At 41.4% G+C, this 15392-nt stretch overlaps 1 protein-coding gene across 1 annotated transcript in view; it reads right to left on the bottom strand.

The window, feature by feature from the left end:
* Vinc (vinculin) overlaps positions 1–15392 on the bottom strand; it is a 48636-nt gene that overhangs the window by 29283 nt on the left and 3961 nt on the right. The window contains exon 2 of the mRNA XM_065233145.1: positions 815–1069. Within this exon, the coding sequence (XP_065089217.1) occupies positions 815–871 (57 nt within the window). The 5' untranslated portion in view covers positions 872–1069. The remainder of the gene's footprint in view (positions 1–814; positions 1070–15392) is intronic.

The raw sequence follows: 15392 nt of genomic DNA, 5'->3' as shown, positions 1-15392 counted from the left end.
TTTTTTTTCAAAATGAAGCACCAATGGCCATCAGCCGTGACAACACTGTCCTTTTTATGTAGACATCGTTAAAACATCAATTATCAAAGCAACTAACTGCAATCTAAATCCAATAAAACGTACACTAAGCCTTACGTCAGCTACCAAATACCAGCTGAGTAACATTTACAGCTTCCAGACGCCATGATTACTAATACGAGTTGTACGGTAAAGCATACCACATGAACTTTTTACGTACAGGAAAATAGAGGAAAAACAAATCCGATACATAGTTCCATCGCTCAACTGGGCGACGCATCGCATATGTTTGCGATCTAATTTTAAACTGGATTTTCAATCCGTTTTATGGTTTACTTCTGAACACTGGTAGGGGGGGGGGGGGACCGACAGGTCCATTCGATACACAAGCCATTCTTCACACCCCACCTAACGTACCTATATATCGCCCACCACCCGACTTTTCAAGTTGACTACAGGGATCCCCCCCCAATAGCGCGGTGGGTGGTTCGGCTGTCCTCCGACGAATTGAGCTGATTTTCTGCAGATGACTAATCACATACAAAAAATTGAAGGACTGCCGCGAAATAGCGCTATTCGGGGGATTCCTGTACATTTATAAGAAAGGAAACACAGATGATTCTGCTGTTTATGCGGCCGGCGGTAAAAAAGAAAGAACAAGGTTGAAACCGTAGACTGTGGGCGTCTACCGGGGAAGGAAATCAACAAACTAACGAAAATAGAACTCCCGCATATGCTTGTGCATAACATCCCATGTATGTATAGAAAGAAAAACTGTGGTTTCCACAATCCATACCTGTTGTGCAACCGGCTCCAAGATACTCTCGATCGTTTTCGTGTGGAACACAGGCATCTTGCTGTTTTATGTGTTTGTGTTTTTGTAGAATATGAGTTTTGTACTAAAATTCCAGGTTTGTTCCTCCTTCTACTAGTGATGCTGCTCCTGTCGACGTCTGTTCAATTGGCACTACTCGGCCCTACAGCCGGACGTCGGCGTTTTTCTCCAGGGTGCCCGTCCACCTCCTGTGAATGGCAATTTACAGCCGGCGGTCTGGAAGGTGGAAGAAAACAAATGGTTATTGTCGATAGATACGATGCAAATCGGTATGACTTTCTAAGCGGCGAAAATCTTCTTCCCTTGGTTGTGTAATGAAAAGGCAACAACATGATTCGCCGGGTTGTGCCGGTGGTTGTGAATGAATCATAAACCTCTTTCACCCTCTGCTTCGAGGGCTCACTTTGGTTAAATTGGTATTAAACTGGCATGCGTCACGACGGAACCCAAAGAACAAATTGGAAGAACCCCTGAGTGATTCATATCTTTTTTTTTTAGTCCCGGTTGAACTTGAATATGATTTAGGGAACCTAGAATGTCTCACATCTGTGGACGCGTAACCTGAAATATGTGCACAGAGTCTTTGCAAATACGTGGACATAAATCGTTAAGCCCTGGGTAGTAGATCAGTCGATCAGGCTTAAAGACGGCATGTACCGTTGATAAGGCCATCGTCCCTTTTCTGGATGATCAATTGAATCATAAGATCTGAACTTGGAGAACGATTTACTGAACCTTGAATAGTTTATATTCGTGCGAGTGGAACATAATTGATGCGCATAGTTTCTATTAATCTTCTTAGACATGTATCATTGCTTGGGCCTCCCTTACACACTTAAAATCAAAATCTGTCCTCGGTGAAATATATTGCCGTAACAGTTCAATAAACTGAAAATTTTCCGAACTTTTGTTAAACATATAATAGTTCACTGAAATTCCTATCTGGTTTTAGCCAAATTTCGGTAAAAACAATCATTTACCAAGCTTCGTCAATTGTAATCACTGATCAAATCGGAAAAATTTCAAACTGCCGAAATCAGCAAAATAATATAACAAACTATACGGCATTTTCATTTTGCTTAGCCGAAAATACTTAAAATATCTGTCAACGAAGACGGACACATAAATAACTGTCAGAATAAAATTAGGTTAGGTGCGCATAAAAATTTAAAAGTAGTAGCGTCGTAGTTCAGAAAAATCAGTGAGGATGATTGAACGGGTGCCCCGGGATGAATGTTCCTCGACGGAAGAAGCAGCACCGACAATCGGAGATCAGATGTCCGATTACGAGTACTACGAAGAGGATGAAGAAGACGATCGAACGACCTTCTACGGAACGCTAGATCCGAAGCAATCAGTTTCTAAAATTCCTTGCAGTGGCTGTGGTGCATTGCTGCAATTCGCCGAACCGTGCATTTCCGGGTACCTGCCCAGTTGCTGTTTATAAATCCAAGCAGCAGCTAATGAACAGTCTTCAAGGTGCAGCATCGCGCTTGTGAGCAAATAGGTTTTCGTACTCACAAGAACATTCATTCTGTGCTCACGCATGCACCCAGCCAAATGAACATGAGCCCGAGCGTATGTTTAAAGTTTATGCGCGCACTTCGTTTTCTTCAGCGCTCGAACATCAATGTTTGCACCCAAGCGCAGACGCTGGTTTCTTTTCCAACATTTTGTTTTCGAGTAAACGTGTGGTGTCCCGACCAGAAGGGTATAACAATAAAATAACAAGATTCTAACAAGCCTTGTTATGGATAACTGATTATGATGTAATTAAGTTAAGGAAACTTATCACCAAGAAAATAATATAACAAATCTTAAACAAATTTAAATGCATTGATTTTTTTATGATTTTGTAACTGATTCTTAACAAGATTTTATCACAACCAGATATTATTGACCAAACCCCAATAAAAAATCAAATATATTTTTTCTTGTGTCTTTCAAGCATTATATTTTCTATGAGTTTGATAATGTTTTGTATTTCTGTTAATCAATCTGAGTTTTTGATTTACAAAGTGAAATATATGATTATAACACGATTTGATATAATTTTGTAATAGCACAACAGAATTGTGTTGCAAAATTTGTTATGTTTTTGTTATGAAAGTAACATAGTGAAATATATTTTTGTTGTATCTAAAGGAAATTTTTGTTACATTTTTTGTTATTTTAACTACATCCGGGATCTTAAGTGTAACAAGCTGTGTTACAAATTATAGTGAAACAAAATAACACAAGCTGTAATAAATGTGTTATTCCCTTATGGTCGGGGTGTGTGTCGAACACGAAATATTTTAGTGGTGATTTCAGTGCCAATATTTCATAGGGGCGTAATTGCTGGCAATGGCTTTAGCTGTCGATTTCTCGCATCTTAAAGCTCACTCCTTCAAAATAACAATGCTAGATGGTAGAGGAAACATTCCTCTACCTATTGGTGTCATTATTTTTCATAAGTGAGCTTTTATTCGCGAGATATCGTCGGCTAAAGCCATTGTTTACAAATGCAATTACGCCCCTTTGAAATGTTGGCTCTGATTTAGTAGCTTTACCTCTTCAGATATCCTTTAAATTTGTCGAACCTCTTAACGGAATCCCTTTATGAAGAGCTTTGAGTGGTTTGGTTTATTTCCTTTAAATTCCGTTATAATTGCTTATCTTTTGACAGATACGCGTATTTCGTCTACTACTTGCAGACTTCATCAGTGCCAAGTACTTAACAACAGTGGTGTTGAGTACTTGGCACTGATGAAGTCCGCAAGTATTAGACGAAATACGCGTATCTTTCAAAAGATAAGCAAATATAACGGAATTTAAAGGAAATAAACCAACCCACACAAAGCTCTTCATATTCAGATATCTTTTATCACAAGAAGTAATCGTTGGTAAGTAAGACTGTAAAGTTAAAAAATATATATTTCAGCAGAAGCATATTTAGTGTAGTGATCCGCGCACTACTTCATATGGCAGCCATTTCCATTCAAAAATTCTCAAAGCAAATTGCAACTAAAAAAAGTTTTGTGTTGTATTGTTCGCACAATTTCTTGATGGGGGTGATTTCTATAAGAATGCTTATTTATATAAGAAAGCTCTTTATAGGTCGTATTTGTATTTTGGTCAGACTTATTTGAAATGCACTATATATTTCTTGTGTGAATGGATATACTTATTTTAATGACAAATACAACCATTGAGGTACGTAGCAACATCGATTTACGGAGGCAAACATATAACATTCTTATGCGATACCAGTTGGGACACAGTGACTGCAGGGGCCTCAGATAGCCTAGTATTATTCTAAATGTTTAAGCACCTGCTTACTTGTTTCCATAGTTATATTTAACTTTACACTATATACATTATGTTTATTTTATGGAAAGAACAGCATGTGATTTTAAGTAGGGAAAATTCTCGAAATGTTAGAGGGACTGGCATTTAAACCTCAAAATTAATAACTATAAAAATGCATCTAGAACACTAGGTTGCTTGGAATGCGAAAAAGAAGAAGAATTGTATGCACTATCAGTGATTCTATTGTCCGCATCAGCTACGCAAGTCTCAGTTGAGCGGTGCTTCTCGGCAATCAAGCTGGAGCAACATTGGCTGCGAATGTCCTCACAAATGCTCAATGATTTGTTGACTATTCGGTTCAGTCGTTATTTGTTATTTTGATTTTCAATTGATAGATAGAAACTATAAAATGAGCATATTACTTAGCTATAATAGAAGAAAACAACCCACCAACCATTTTCCAAATTTGTGTGCAGCTTTTGTCCGACATTCCTTTATTTCGGAATACTGCATCCACTTCCTTTATCAATCCTTCTTTATTACTAAATTAAAATTGAACTACATTATAAACATTGCGCAATGCTTGACTGACTTTAAGTCTTTTAAAAGCAATCTTTAATTAATGATTTACTGGCAACGCGCAGTCAGAAAGATATTGGTGTTGACAATTGTCGCAAAACCGGACAAAATTTCTATTTAAATTACACACGTTAAGCCCCAATTAACATCTAGTCACTCGCCAACACCAACCAACCATTCACGTAAAACCTCCGAGTGCAACCTCGATGTTCGAGCACAGGCGCAAGCACGAAACATCAAGCCTGAGTTCATTTACGCTGCGCTCATCCCCAGTCTCAAGTTCGATGTGCGTGTGTAAACATGAGCCTGAGAGAGAACACGCGCTTTGAATGAACTTGTACTTCTGAAATTTGAACTCACGCTCAGCGCCGTGCATGTTTACGTGAAGACTGGTAATGAACCATCTGCGAGATGCCAGATTACATCGAGATTATATCCTCCATCAAGGATATGAAGTCACTCGTCCTGTTGCTGGTTGGTACCATTTTGCTAGACTTCTGTTTAATAAAAAAAAATGTTATTAATTCCTCTTGTAGGGCAGAGAACATTTTGGGCCTATCGAGCAGAAAACTTTGAATAAATCCATGATTTCAGATTTAACAAGTCAATTATGCGTTTGGTACGATACTTTAGTTTATAAGCTACGGAACAAAGTCAATGAGAACTCGTGATATGAAGGTTTGTACCCATTATTCCCAAAAACAAAAGAAGCGCTCCGACCGAATCAAATTTTATCTTCATCCGACAGGCCGAAGTGAATTCATTGGCGTTTCAATGGCGTTTCAATGCATTAGGCCGAGTTTAGAATCCGTAGGCCGAGTTTGGCGTCAAGAAGCAGTGTTAGACTTTTGATAATATCTCAATGATTGTTTTCTCTTTATCAAATATATCAGTACATACGGAAAGGTGAATAAATTTGGAAGCCATCAGTAATAATAACATTCCGTTTGGTGCCAAACTGCGCTAGATTAAGGAAAACTAATTGCGGGTTGTGCTTAATAGGCCGGAAATGGGGTAGTTAACCCTAATCCCTTTCAGGTGGATCTCCTCGATCTCCCGTGCTCTATCTGGCCGGGCCTGTCGGAAATTCTTGGACCCAAACGATCGATAATCGTCATCGCGAACAAAGTCGACCTTCTTCTAAGGGACTGCCCCGGCTATCTGAACAACACTCGGAACAACTTTCCTGGATGCTGGCTTCACCAGAAATAACACCAAACACGTGTCGCTCATCTCGGTCACCACCGCTTACGGAGTAGAACAGCTGATCACTAAAATCCACAACTCCAACGTTGGCAAGAACTCCCTGTTCAACGCCCTTGTCCGGTCCGATCTGTGCAAAGTCAAAGCAACTTATCTGATCCAACTAGCCACGGCTTTCCCTAGGCTCGAAACGAGTTCAGTCCGAACCGAAGAGGAAAAACTACGCAAGCACCAAGCACCGGATCACCCGAATTTGCCACTCTCATTGGTCACGTTGGTCAAACCTTCTCCGACGATGCATGGTAAGTTCTGATTATTTATGGCTAGATTGATAGTGTTTTATTTTTCGTGGAATAAAAAAAAAACATTGTTATAAAATTGTATCCTACTATTTTTATTTCCCTTTAAAATCGCAATTGTAATCAAGCAAACAAATAAAAAAAAATGAAAAACAGCCAGGATTCAAAAAAAAATACCGATAAACGGTAAACAATTTTTCCGAAGGATTGGAAAAATTTGACAGTTGTGGTAAATTGTACTTTGCCGATCTAACGGTAATTGAATGTTTTACCGAGATGTTTGCCGAAGGCTCGGCTGTAGGATTCTCAGCACTTTTTTTGCCGGACTCGGCGAAAAAATCTAAGTGTGTAGCTCTGTCGGTAAAGGCGCAGCTACAAAGCAAGACCAAGTAGCTGGAGGTGGCTGAGTTCGCTTCCCGGTACGGTCTAGGATTTTTTTTTTGTGTGGAAAATCGCTCGACTTCCCTGGGTATAGAGTATGATTGTACTTACCACACAATTAGGGGCTGTTCATAAACTACGTAGACAGTTTAGGGGAGGAGGGGGGTTGACAATTATCCACGGCCCATACAAATTTTAAAATTTTTGTATGGACAATTGTTTACGGAGGGTGGGGGTGGGGTTTCAAGAATCCAAAAAAACTGTCTACGTAGTTTATGAACAGCCTCTTATTCGAATGCAAAAATGATACTGGCACCAAAAAATTTCAATTAATAACTGTGGAAGTGAATCTAGAACACTAAGTTTTGAGAGCAGGCAATAACCTAATATAAGACTAGCAATAAGCTTAAAATGCGAAGAAGAAGAAGAAGAAGAAGCAGAAAAAGATTATATCGTTGCTCTAGATATCCCGTAAGCTCCGATTGATCTAGTAGGATAGTTCCAGACGAGTTAAAATGATTATCTTAGGAATTCAAGATGAGTTAAAATGGTCATCTTAAATACCAAAAATGGATTGAAAATGACCCGCATAGACGCATAGGGATCATGAGTAGAATTCCAGAGGTCTCTAAAGCAAATAGAAAGGCGTTTCAGGATGGAGCATTCTAAAGAAATTCGGAGCCACCTTCCTTCAAAGTGAATTAAACCTGATGAAAAGGACCAAAATGAGCATCCATTTGACTGCCCTCCAAATAAAGAATATTTATTTGAAAATTGACTGTAAAACATACAGGGCTCAGAGGACAACAATTTAAGGATAGGATGACTTGCAAATGCTTTATTCGATTGTTTACATTTCCATATTGAATGGCCATGAACAGCCATTCATCATAGATACAAAAATTGCTTGTTGGTAGAGGAAACTTCCTCCACCGCCAAATAGACAATACTGTAATGATCTTTATTTCTTGTATTTGTTTGGTTTACATGTATGAATTTGCAGATGCATCTTTTCAACTTTAGTTATTTTGAAATTTTAATTATTATTTACAGTTCCTAGTCCTATCAGGCCTGTTAGAGTATGACCACCTTGGTGGGATTGGTTTGTTTTGAATTAGAAAAAGGAGACTATTTAAAACTACTATTTACAACTACAACTAATCTACAACTACTATATACACCTAACCTACTATATACAGATTGCTTATCAAAGCATGTTCTGATGTATTGCATTTCTGCACAAATTTGTTCCTAGTTTCGTTAATTTGAAAATCTACTTTCGGAATGTTAGCCTCGGAGGTCGGAAATGCGGGTATCGAAAGGACGATCAAGGATCATCCTCAATACCCTGGTTCTGCGCTACCTGTATTTTGTTCCTGTGAGTTTGTGCACATGATTCCCACACCGGAGCTGTGTAGAAGATCGCAGGCGCAATGATTTGTTTGTAGACAACCAGTTTGTTCACCCTAGAGAGACGAGATCTGCGGAAAATTAGTGGATACAAGTACCTAACTAAATTGGAACACTTATCTACTGCCCTATCTATGTGCGAGCGGAAAAGGAGCTTCTCGTCAAATAACATACCAAGATATGTTACTTCGGTGGACCACTCAACCCTTTTGCCATCCCATTATTACAGTACAAGAGAGAGCCGGTTTTAGTTGAGGAGATTGCCGATGGAGGAACATTATTGTTTGGGTTTTGGAGGCATCGATTTTGATTTTTCACGTGTTGGGATAATCAGCAAAGGCGTCAAGACATCGTTGAAGCTTGTTTGTTATTTCACGAGGCATCCGTCCCTTGACGGTTATAGCGGTATCATATGCGAACAGGAAGAACACGCAACCGTTGCCCAAGGGAGGAATGTCGGAAGTGTAGATGCTGTATAGCAAAGGGCCTAACAAACTTCCTTGCGGAACACCTGCTGGGATGAAAAAATGTGTTTGAACGATACCTTGAACGACCTTTGCTGGAGATAGTTTCGGGTGATTTTTACAAGATGTGGTGGAAAGTTGAAGTTACACAAGTCCGTTGTGCCAGACATTGTCACACGCTTTTTCAACGTCTAACAATGCCATGGCGGTGGACTTGGATACAGCTTTGTTACTTCGAATGTTATTCATCACCCGAAGTAGCTGGTGATTTGTGGAATGCCCCTTCCTAAACCCAAACTGTTCAGGTAGGAGAATGTTGTTCTCCTCGACAAACTTGAGCAAACGATTGAGAATTAGTTTCTCGAACAATTTGCTCCTCAGCGCTGAAAGGAGGCTGATTGGTCTATAGCTGGAAGGTAGTGATGGATCTTTACCGGGTTTGCGGATTGGTATGATTTTTGCTATCTTCCAGATACTTGGAAAGTAGTGCAGTTCCAAGCATCTGTTGAAGATAGCAGTCAAAAGCGAGTACACTTTCGTGCTCAGCTTCTTCAATATCAAAATGAATATACCGTCAAACCCGGGAGCCTTCATGTTCTTGGTGTTTTTCAGCGCTAAGCAAATCTGTTGTACTGATCATCGAGCGAACTTTGGATAGTCGAGCCAAGCAAATGCGATGAAGCGACATGCTCACCGATCGCATTTGCTTTCTCGTGTGAGGTGATTAAAAGTCGATCGTCATCATTTTCGACTCTAAGAGGTGGAACGGGTTTGGGATAAGTCTTCAAGACCTTGGCTACCTTCCAGAATGTACGGGAGCGGTCGTCCAAATTCTGGACAACGTGCCTGAAACTTTCGTTTCGGAGGGAGACCATTCTGGAAGCAATTTCCTTGTGGCTATTTCACGTTTTTTTACACAGATCACCAGTGCTCTGAAGCTGGCGTCTACAAACATTTCTTAAACGAATCAATAATTGGGCGTGGGAATCAACGGCAACAAACTTACCCCTCACAGATTTTCGTCGATGTTTCGGTCAACCACACGTCCAAACTGGATCCAGTTGACGTGGTGGTAGTCTTTTCGTAGGATTGGAGCAGGAGCTATGTTGACGCCGACCTCAGCCACCACCGGTTGGTGGTCGGAGCTTAAATCGTTGATTGCCACCGGCTTGGATAGCCCGAAGTTCGTCAGGAAGAAGTCCAGCGTGGAAAGGTTTCCGGCCGGAGAGATGAATGTCGACTCATCCCGAAATTGCACTGTATACAGCCCATGCTACAAGTGGTCCAATAGTAGGCTACCGTTCTGGTTCCGCTGATAGTTCCGCTATGCTTCGTGGCGGGCATTTAAATCGCCCCCAATGACGAATCGTGAGCTCGTGCGAGTGATGGTGGTCAGGCCATTTTTAAATTGGATGCCTAATCCATTACTGGCAGCACACTGACGAGGGCAGTATACGGCGATGAACCGGTCGTTTCCAGTTGGGGATTCCACCTCCACACTAAGAGCTTCGATGATAGTAGTGCGGATATGGTGCAGCGTGCAGAACTTGATTCCTTTCTTGATGATGATCGCAACACCCCCCCCCCCCTTCTGGAGTCGATACGATCAAGCTGGATAATGTGGTGATCAGGCAACCAAAAGCTGTCACGAAATACTGAATAATAAACTTTCCGAGCACTTGGATCTGTTCGGGCTTGCTGTGGCACTGACGAAGAGCGCTGGTCATATCGACGAAAATCTTCATCAGCTCATCCGCAGAGAAGAGATCGGGATAGACGTTTTGTGCTGATGGTTGTCTCCAGAATCCAGGGGGGATGGGGAGCTTTGTGCAGCAGAATCACCAGACGTTTCTTGACGAGGGCCGGATTGCATCCGCGGATTTGCTTGACCGTGTTGCGTAGCACGAAGAGGCGAGAAGTCCTCCACTTTGAATGCCGGTGTTTTGTCCTCCTGTCCACCACAGTTGGCGCATTTGGACAACGCACTCGGAGGAGACTTGGTTTTGAGCACATTTGCCACATCGCGGCTAGATGTAGCAGTTTCGGGTGCCGTGCCCGAAAATTCAGGCATCGCTGACACTGGGTGACGTCGTATGGCTCCCATTGGTCAATGATGGTATTGATGGAGCGGATGGCCTTCAACGCATTGAGCGTTACCGATCCCTTCTGGAAATGTACCAGGAAGAGGCAATCCGGCTACTTCTTGACGTTCTCGTCCCTCCTTGTCATCCGATAGACGGCAGTTGGGGCTAGCTTGTAGCGGTTTTTGATTTCCGCTTCAATCAACTTCGGGTCAAAATTCGGTAGACCCCTTGAATGGTTTCTCACCGGGAATGTCGTGGGTGAAGAATTCCACCTTGGAAGTCCTCAGGTGGGCGACGACCAAGGGTGCTTATGTCGACAACGTCACCGAAATCTCCGACATCACTGCCGTTCGTCGCAATGGCATCGTCACGAGAAATCGTGCAATCGGACTGGCCCCGATTCTTCTTCCTCTTCTTGCTGCGCTTTCCTGTTACAGCTGCCCATCGATGGGAAGAACAGCAAACCTGTTCGATGTAGGCACACCGGAGCTTCCTTCACCGGGGTCCTGATCCTTCGCCGGGCTTCGCGAGCGAATAACTCAAGAGAGCGAGCTCAAACCGAACTAAACTGCTTGACGGATTCTTAAGATTATTTGCCTCCGTGTATCCCTTTTCATAACAATCGAGAGGAAAATCATCTGATTTCAAAACAACCGTCATCCGGTTGCAGCTATCACTCGAAAAGGCGATTTCGATGTTTCGATTTGAAAGGTCTGAGATTTCATTCGAACAGAGGATGGTGGTTTGGTGCAGTGTAGTTAAAACCACATGAATTTGACAGTTAGCATACTCTGTTAACTTTGAGTGACTCCAGCAGTGAAAAGTGAGCACACTAGAGCCAGCTAAATGACAGTAGAAGAAATATACTTGTATATTTGGCGCGGGAAATTTGTCGTAAGGGCCCATTCAAATATTACGTAACGCAAGAGAGAATAGGGGTAGTCTGGAAATGTGTTAGCCACCATGTATTAGGTATACGAAAAGTGCGTGACAAGGGGGTGGGGGTGTTCAAAAATTCACTATTTTGGTTACATACTACTTGAACGGACCCAATGCATTTGACGTGGCGGCTGTCCCGCGGCTATCATCACCTGCGCATTATGGCGGCCGCCATACTATAATTTATTAAAAGACTCACAATTGGCAAATCAAAGTTGACACTCGTGGAGAATAGAAGAACTCTAGGTAGAGCTGGTATTAGCATAGAGGTAACTCTAAGACCAGAAGGTCCCGAAATAACGTGCTCAACTTTTTGGCTCAGCTCTGGTACTATTATCGGTCCCAAGCTAATCGATTCACCATTCATCAAACATAGGAAAAACCAATAACCCCTCATTTTATCTGTCAAACTTTCATAGCGAATCAAAACAAACATTGCGTAGTACTAGAATTTCGACTAGAATGGGGTACGTTAATCGTTTGCTTGGGACCAATAGGCTAGTCAAGTAGTGAGCCAATTTAAAATCGTAAGTTTCGTATTGATTGTTGGTATTAGGGCGTAACAGCTTTTGTAAACAATGACTTCTCTCGATGATTTCTCGAAAGTCATGCCTCTCCCTGGCAAAACGACATCACCATCGAGTAGAGGAAGACTTCTCCTACGCGATGGATATGTTGTTTTGTGTTGGCGTGCCGTGAGTTCCTAGAAATCAACGAGAGAAGTCATTGATTACAAGGGCTGTTACACCCTAAATCTAGTTCTATCTAGAACTATGAAAGTGATGATGGTTTCAAAATTTTCCACGGAGAGGTATACGATTGCAATCTTAAAATGCTTTTATTTTACAAATGGAACATTTTATTTAAATCTGGTTGCTGCAACAGTGATAGGAAAGCTGAAATCTATGTAGGTATACACCTAAAAATCTGAAAATATTTTTTTTTTATATTATATGTCTATTGAGTAGTCCTTAAGTTTTCTACTAACGTAGCATTAACCAGATTTAAATAAAATGCTCAAATTGCAAAATAAAAGCATTTTAAGATTGCACTCGTATACCTCACCGTGTAAAATTTTGAAACCATTATCACTTTCATAGTTCTTCTATTCTCCACGAGTGCCAACTTTGATTTGCCAATCACGGTCACGGTCAACGAATTTTGAAAGTGATCTGTCGATGACCAGGTTCATCCGTGAGCTCATGAATGAGCAGCGGAGGGAAAAAATATTATGCATTCTTCAAGGATTTACCGTCTCAAAGTACAATTGGAACCGTGCAGCTTCAAACTATTCAATAAGTCTAAATCATCAACAAGAAGACCAGCAACATGACCGCCAGGATGAACGCCAAGATAACAATCAAGAAGAGAAGGACTCCGCCAAAACGAAACGATGCATTGAAGAGAACGAGCCAAACTCCACCAAAGAAGACCAATAAAAAATCGTGATAACGATTCAATAATGAAAACGTATTGTAATTAATATACTGCCGTTATACGCATAAGAGTCCCACGATGCATAAGGATTGCATAGGACATGGGACAGTTATGCGTAGAACGGCAGTATAAGGCCCTAATAAATCCAAAAAGGGTCTACAATATAAATTTTAAAAAATACCCCACACAGCTGGTTGTGGAAATTCGAATTTATTGAAGGAATGACGTTGCTATTAGCATCTTAGAGTCGACAATCATAATGTTTACTTTTTTATTCAAGGACGATTTTAATTACTATGTTATTTAGTTACTAGAGTTAATAAACTGATATTGAATTACCATAACTGTATTTTATAAACTAATACATAGACGCGTTTAAAAAACGAACAGCAAGATAAGTTGCTAGTTGATAACTAACTCGACCGATAATAATTACTGTAAGTCGAAAGGGTTGCACATACCGGGATTCTGTTTTGTCCTTTTATTTTGAAATCATTTTCGAAATCCTTACGTAATTTTTTCTTTTCGATTTCAGCATTCGAATTTTTAGCCTTTCATCATTTCAGCCCTATGAAACATTTTCAAATTTCGAATTCTGCCTTATGAGCTTTCAGCCTTCCTTTGGAATCCCGATAGCACCCGCCCGTTAAATTATCACTGGAAATTATTGATATGGGAAGTGCATCAGTTATGGTACTACTAAAGGGTGTCCACGATGAAATTACCACACTATGAAATTGCTCTAACTTTTTAACCGTTGGGTAGAATTTAATGAAAATTTGGGTGGATTTAGTTCATAGTGCATTATTAACATCCTGCAAGTTTTAAAGTCCTGTGATCAAAACTCGCGGAAATGGAGTCGAAAGAACAGCTCGTGCGTGATAAAATCTTGCGCATTCATCACGAGAACAAGGATCTCTCGCATCGTTCCATCGCTAAAACGTTGGGAATCGCGAATTCCACGGTGTCGCGAGTGATTAAGCGGTTCGAGGAACGGTTGACCACCGATCGGAAGCCCAGAAGTGAAGGAAAAAGTATTCCGTACAACACCAAAAATCACACGCGTAGTTGGGGCCTTCAACCGAAATCCGAACGCCTCCGTTAGGGATGTGGCTAAGAAGCTGCACCTAAGCCGAAGTTTTGTCCAGAAGGCCAAAACTAAGGCTGGGCTTCGAACGTTCAAGGTACAAAAGGCCCCTAATCGCGACGAGAAGCAGAACAAGTCCGCCAAAACCCGTGCCAGGAAGTTGTACCTCAACATGCTGACGAAAGTTGAATGCTGCATCATGGACGACGAAACATATGTGAAGGCCGACTTCAAACAGATCCCCGGCAACCTGTTTTTCACGGCCAAGGATAAGTTCAGCGTTCCGGAGCATGTCCGCACTCAGAAGATGTCCAAATTTGCGAAGAAATTCCTGGTTTGGCAAGCCATCTGCACGTGCGGGAAGCGGAGTGCACCTTTCGTGACCCAGGACACGATGAACGGACAGGTGTACATAAAAGAGTGCCTCCAGAAGCGGCTGCTTCCTCTCCTGAAGGCCGACAACGTCCCAACAATCTTCTGGCTGGATTTGGCCTCATGCCACTACTCCAAGGACGTGCTGAAGTGGTATGCGGACAATAAGGTCAATTTCGTGCCGAAAACGTTCAACCCTCCCAACACTCCGGAGCTTCGCCCCATCGAGAAGTACTGGGCGATTATGAAGCAGCACCTTCTTAAACGACCTAAGGTAGTGAAGACAGTCGAGGAACTGAAGAAAGTATGGGTTTACATGCAAAAAACGGTTGATTCACAGGTTGTGCAGAATCTTATGGCCGGGGTTAAGGCCAAGGTGCGGGCATTTGCGTATGGACTGTAAATAAAATACGAGTAAAATGGTAAAATGAAGTTTAATAGTTATTTCTCAATCCCTGAAAATTTGATGGCAATCGGATGAAAACTCGAATTTTGCGAATCAATTTTGTGTGTGGCAATTTCATCGTGGACACCCTTTATTTAAATATTACACCAGCTATGGATTGAAATGGGATATGTATTACCAAAACTGGTACCGTTGTGTTTACGAGATTGTGCCTTAACTGGACAATTGGTAAAATCGATATTAGTCTAAACGTAAGAGATAGTGTAAACCAATAAACCCAACCTCACCGCTGTCAACTACTCAACTAGAACACACAGATCATCCATCTCCTAGATGTTTATAAGCAGCTCAGCCTTTAGGAAAAGCAACTTACAGTTACATCACAGCGAAAACCGCAATGTAAATGATCGCTTGGCCACTGACTGTACCGCTTCTTTCTGCTACCGATCTTGAAATGTGACTCCTGTAGCTGCTTCTGGCTGTTGCTTGATGCAGCTTAAAACTGCATCATCAATCTTAATTACACCGCCCAGACAGATCAAGAGCTCTCTTGGAAGCCCGTCAGTGACATCAACCGGTTGTTGTTT

The sequence above is a fragment of the Ochlerotatus camptorhynchus genome, unplaced genomic scaffold (assembly GCF_037179485.1).
Source record: "Ochlerotatus camptorhynchus isolate MF236.1 unplaced genomic scaffold, CSIRO-AGI_Acam_v1.1 ptg000391l, whole genome shotgun sequence".
NCBI lineage: Eukaryota > Metazoa > Arthropoda > Insecta > Diptera > Culicidae > Ochlerotatus > Ochlerotatus camptorhynchus.
This window is presented reverse-complemented; position numbering and strand designations above follow the sequence as displayed.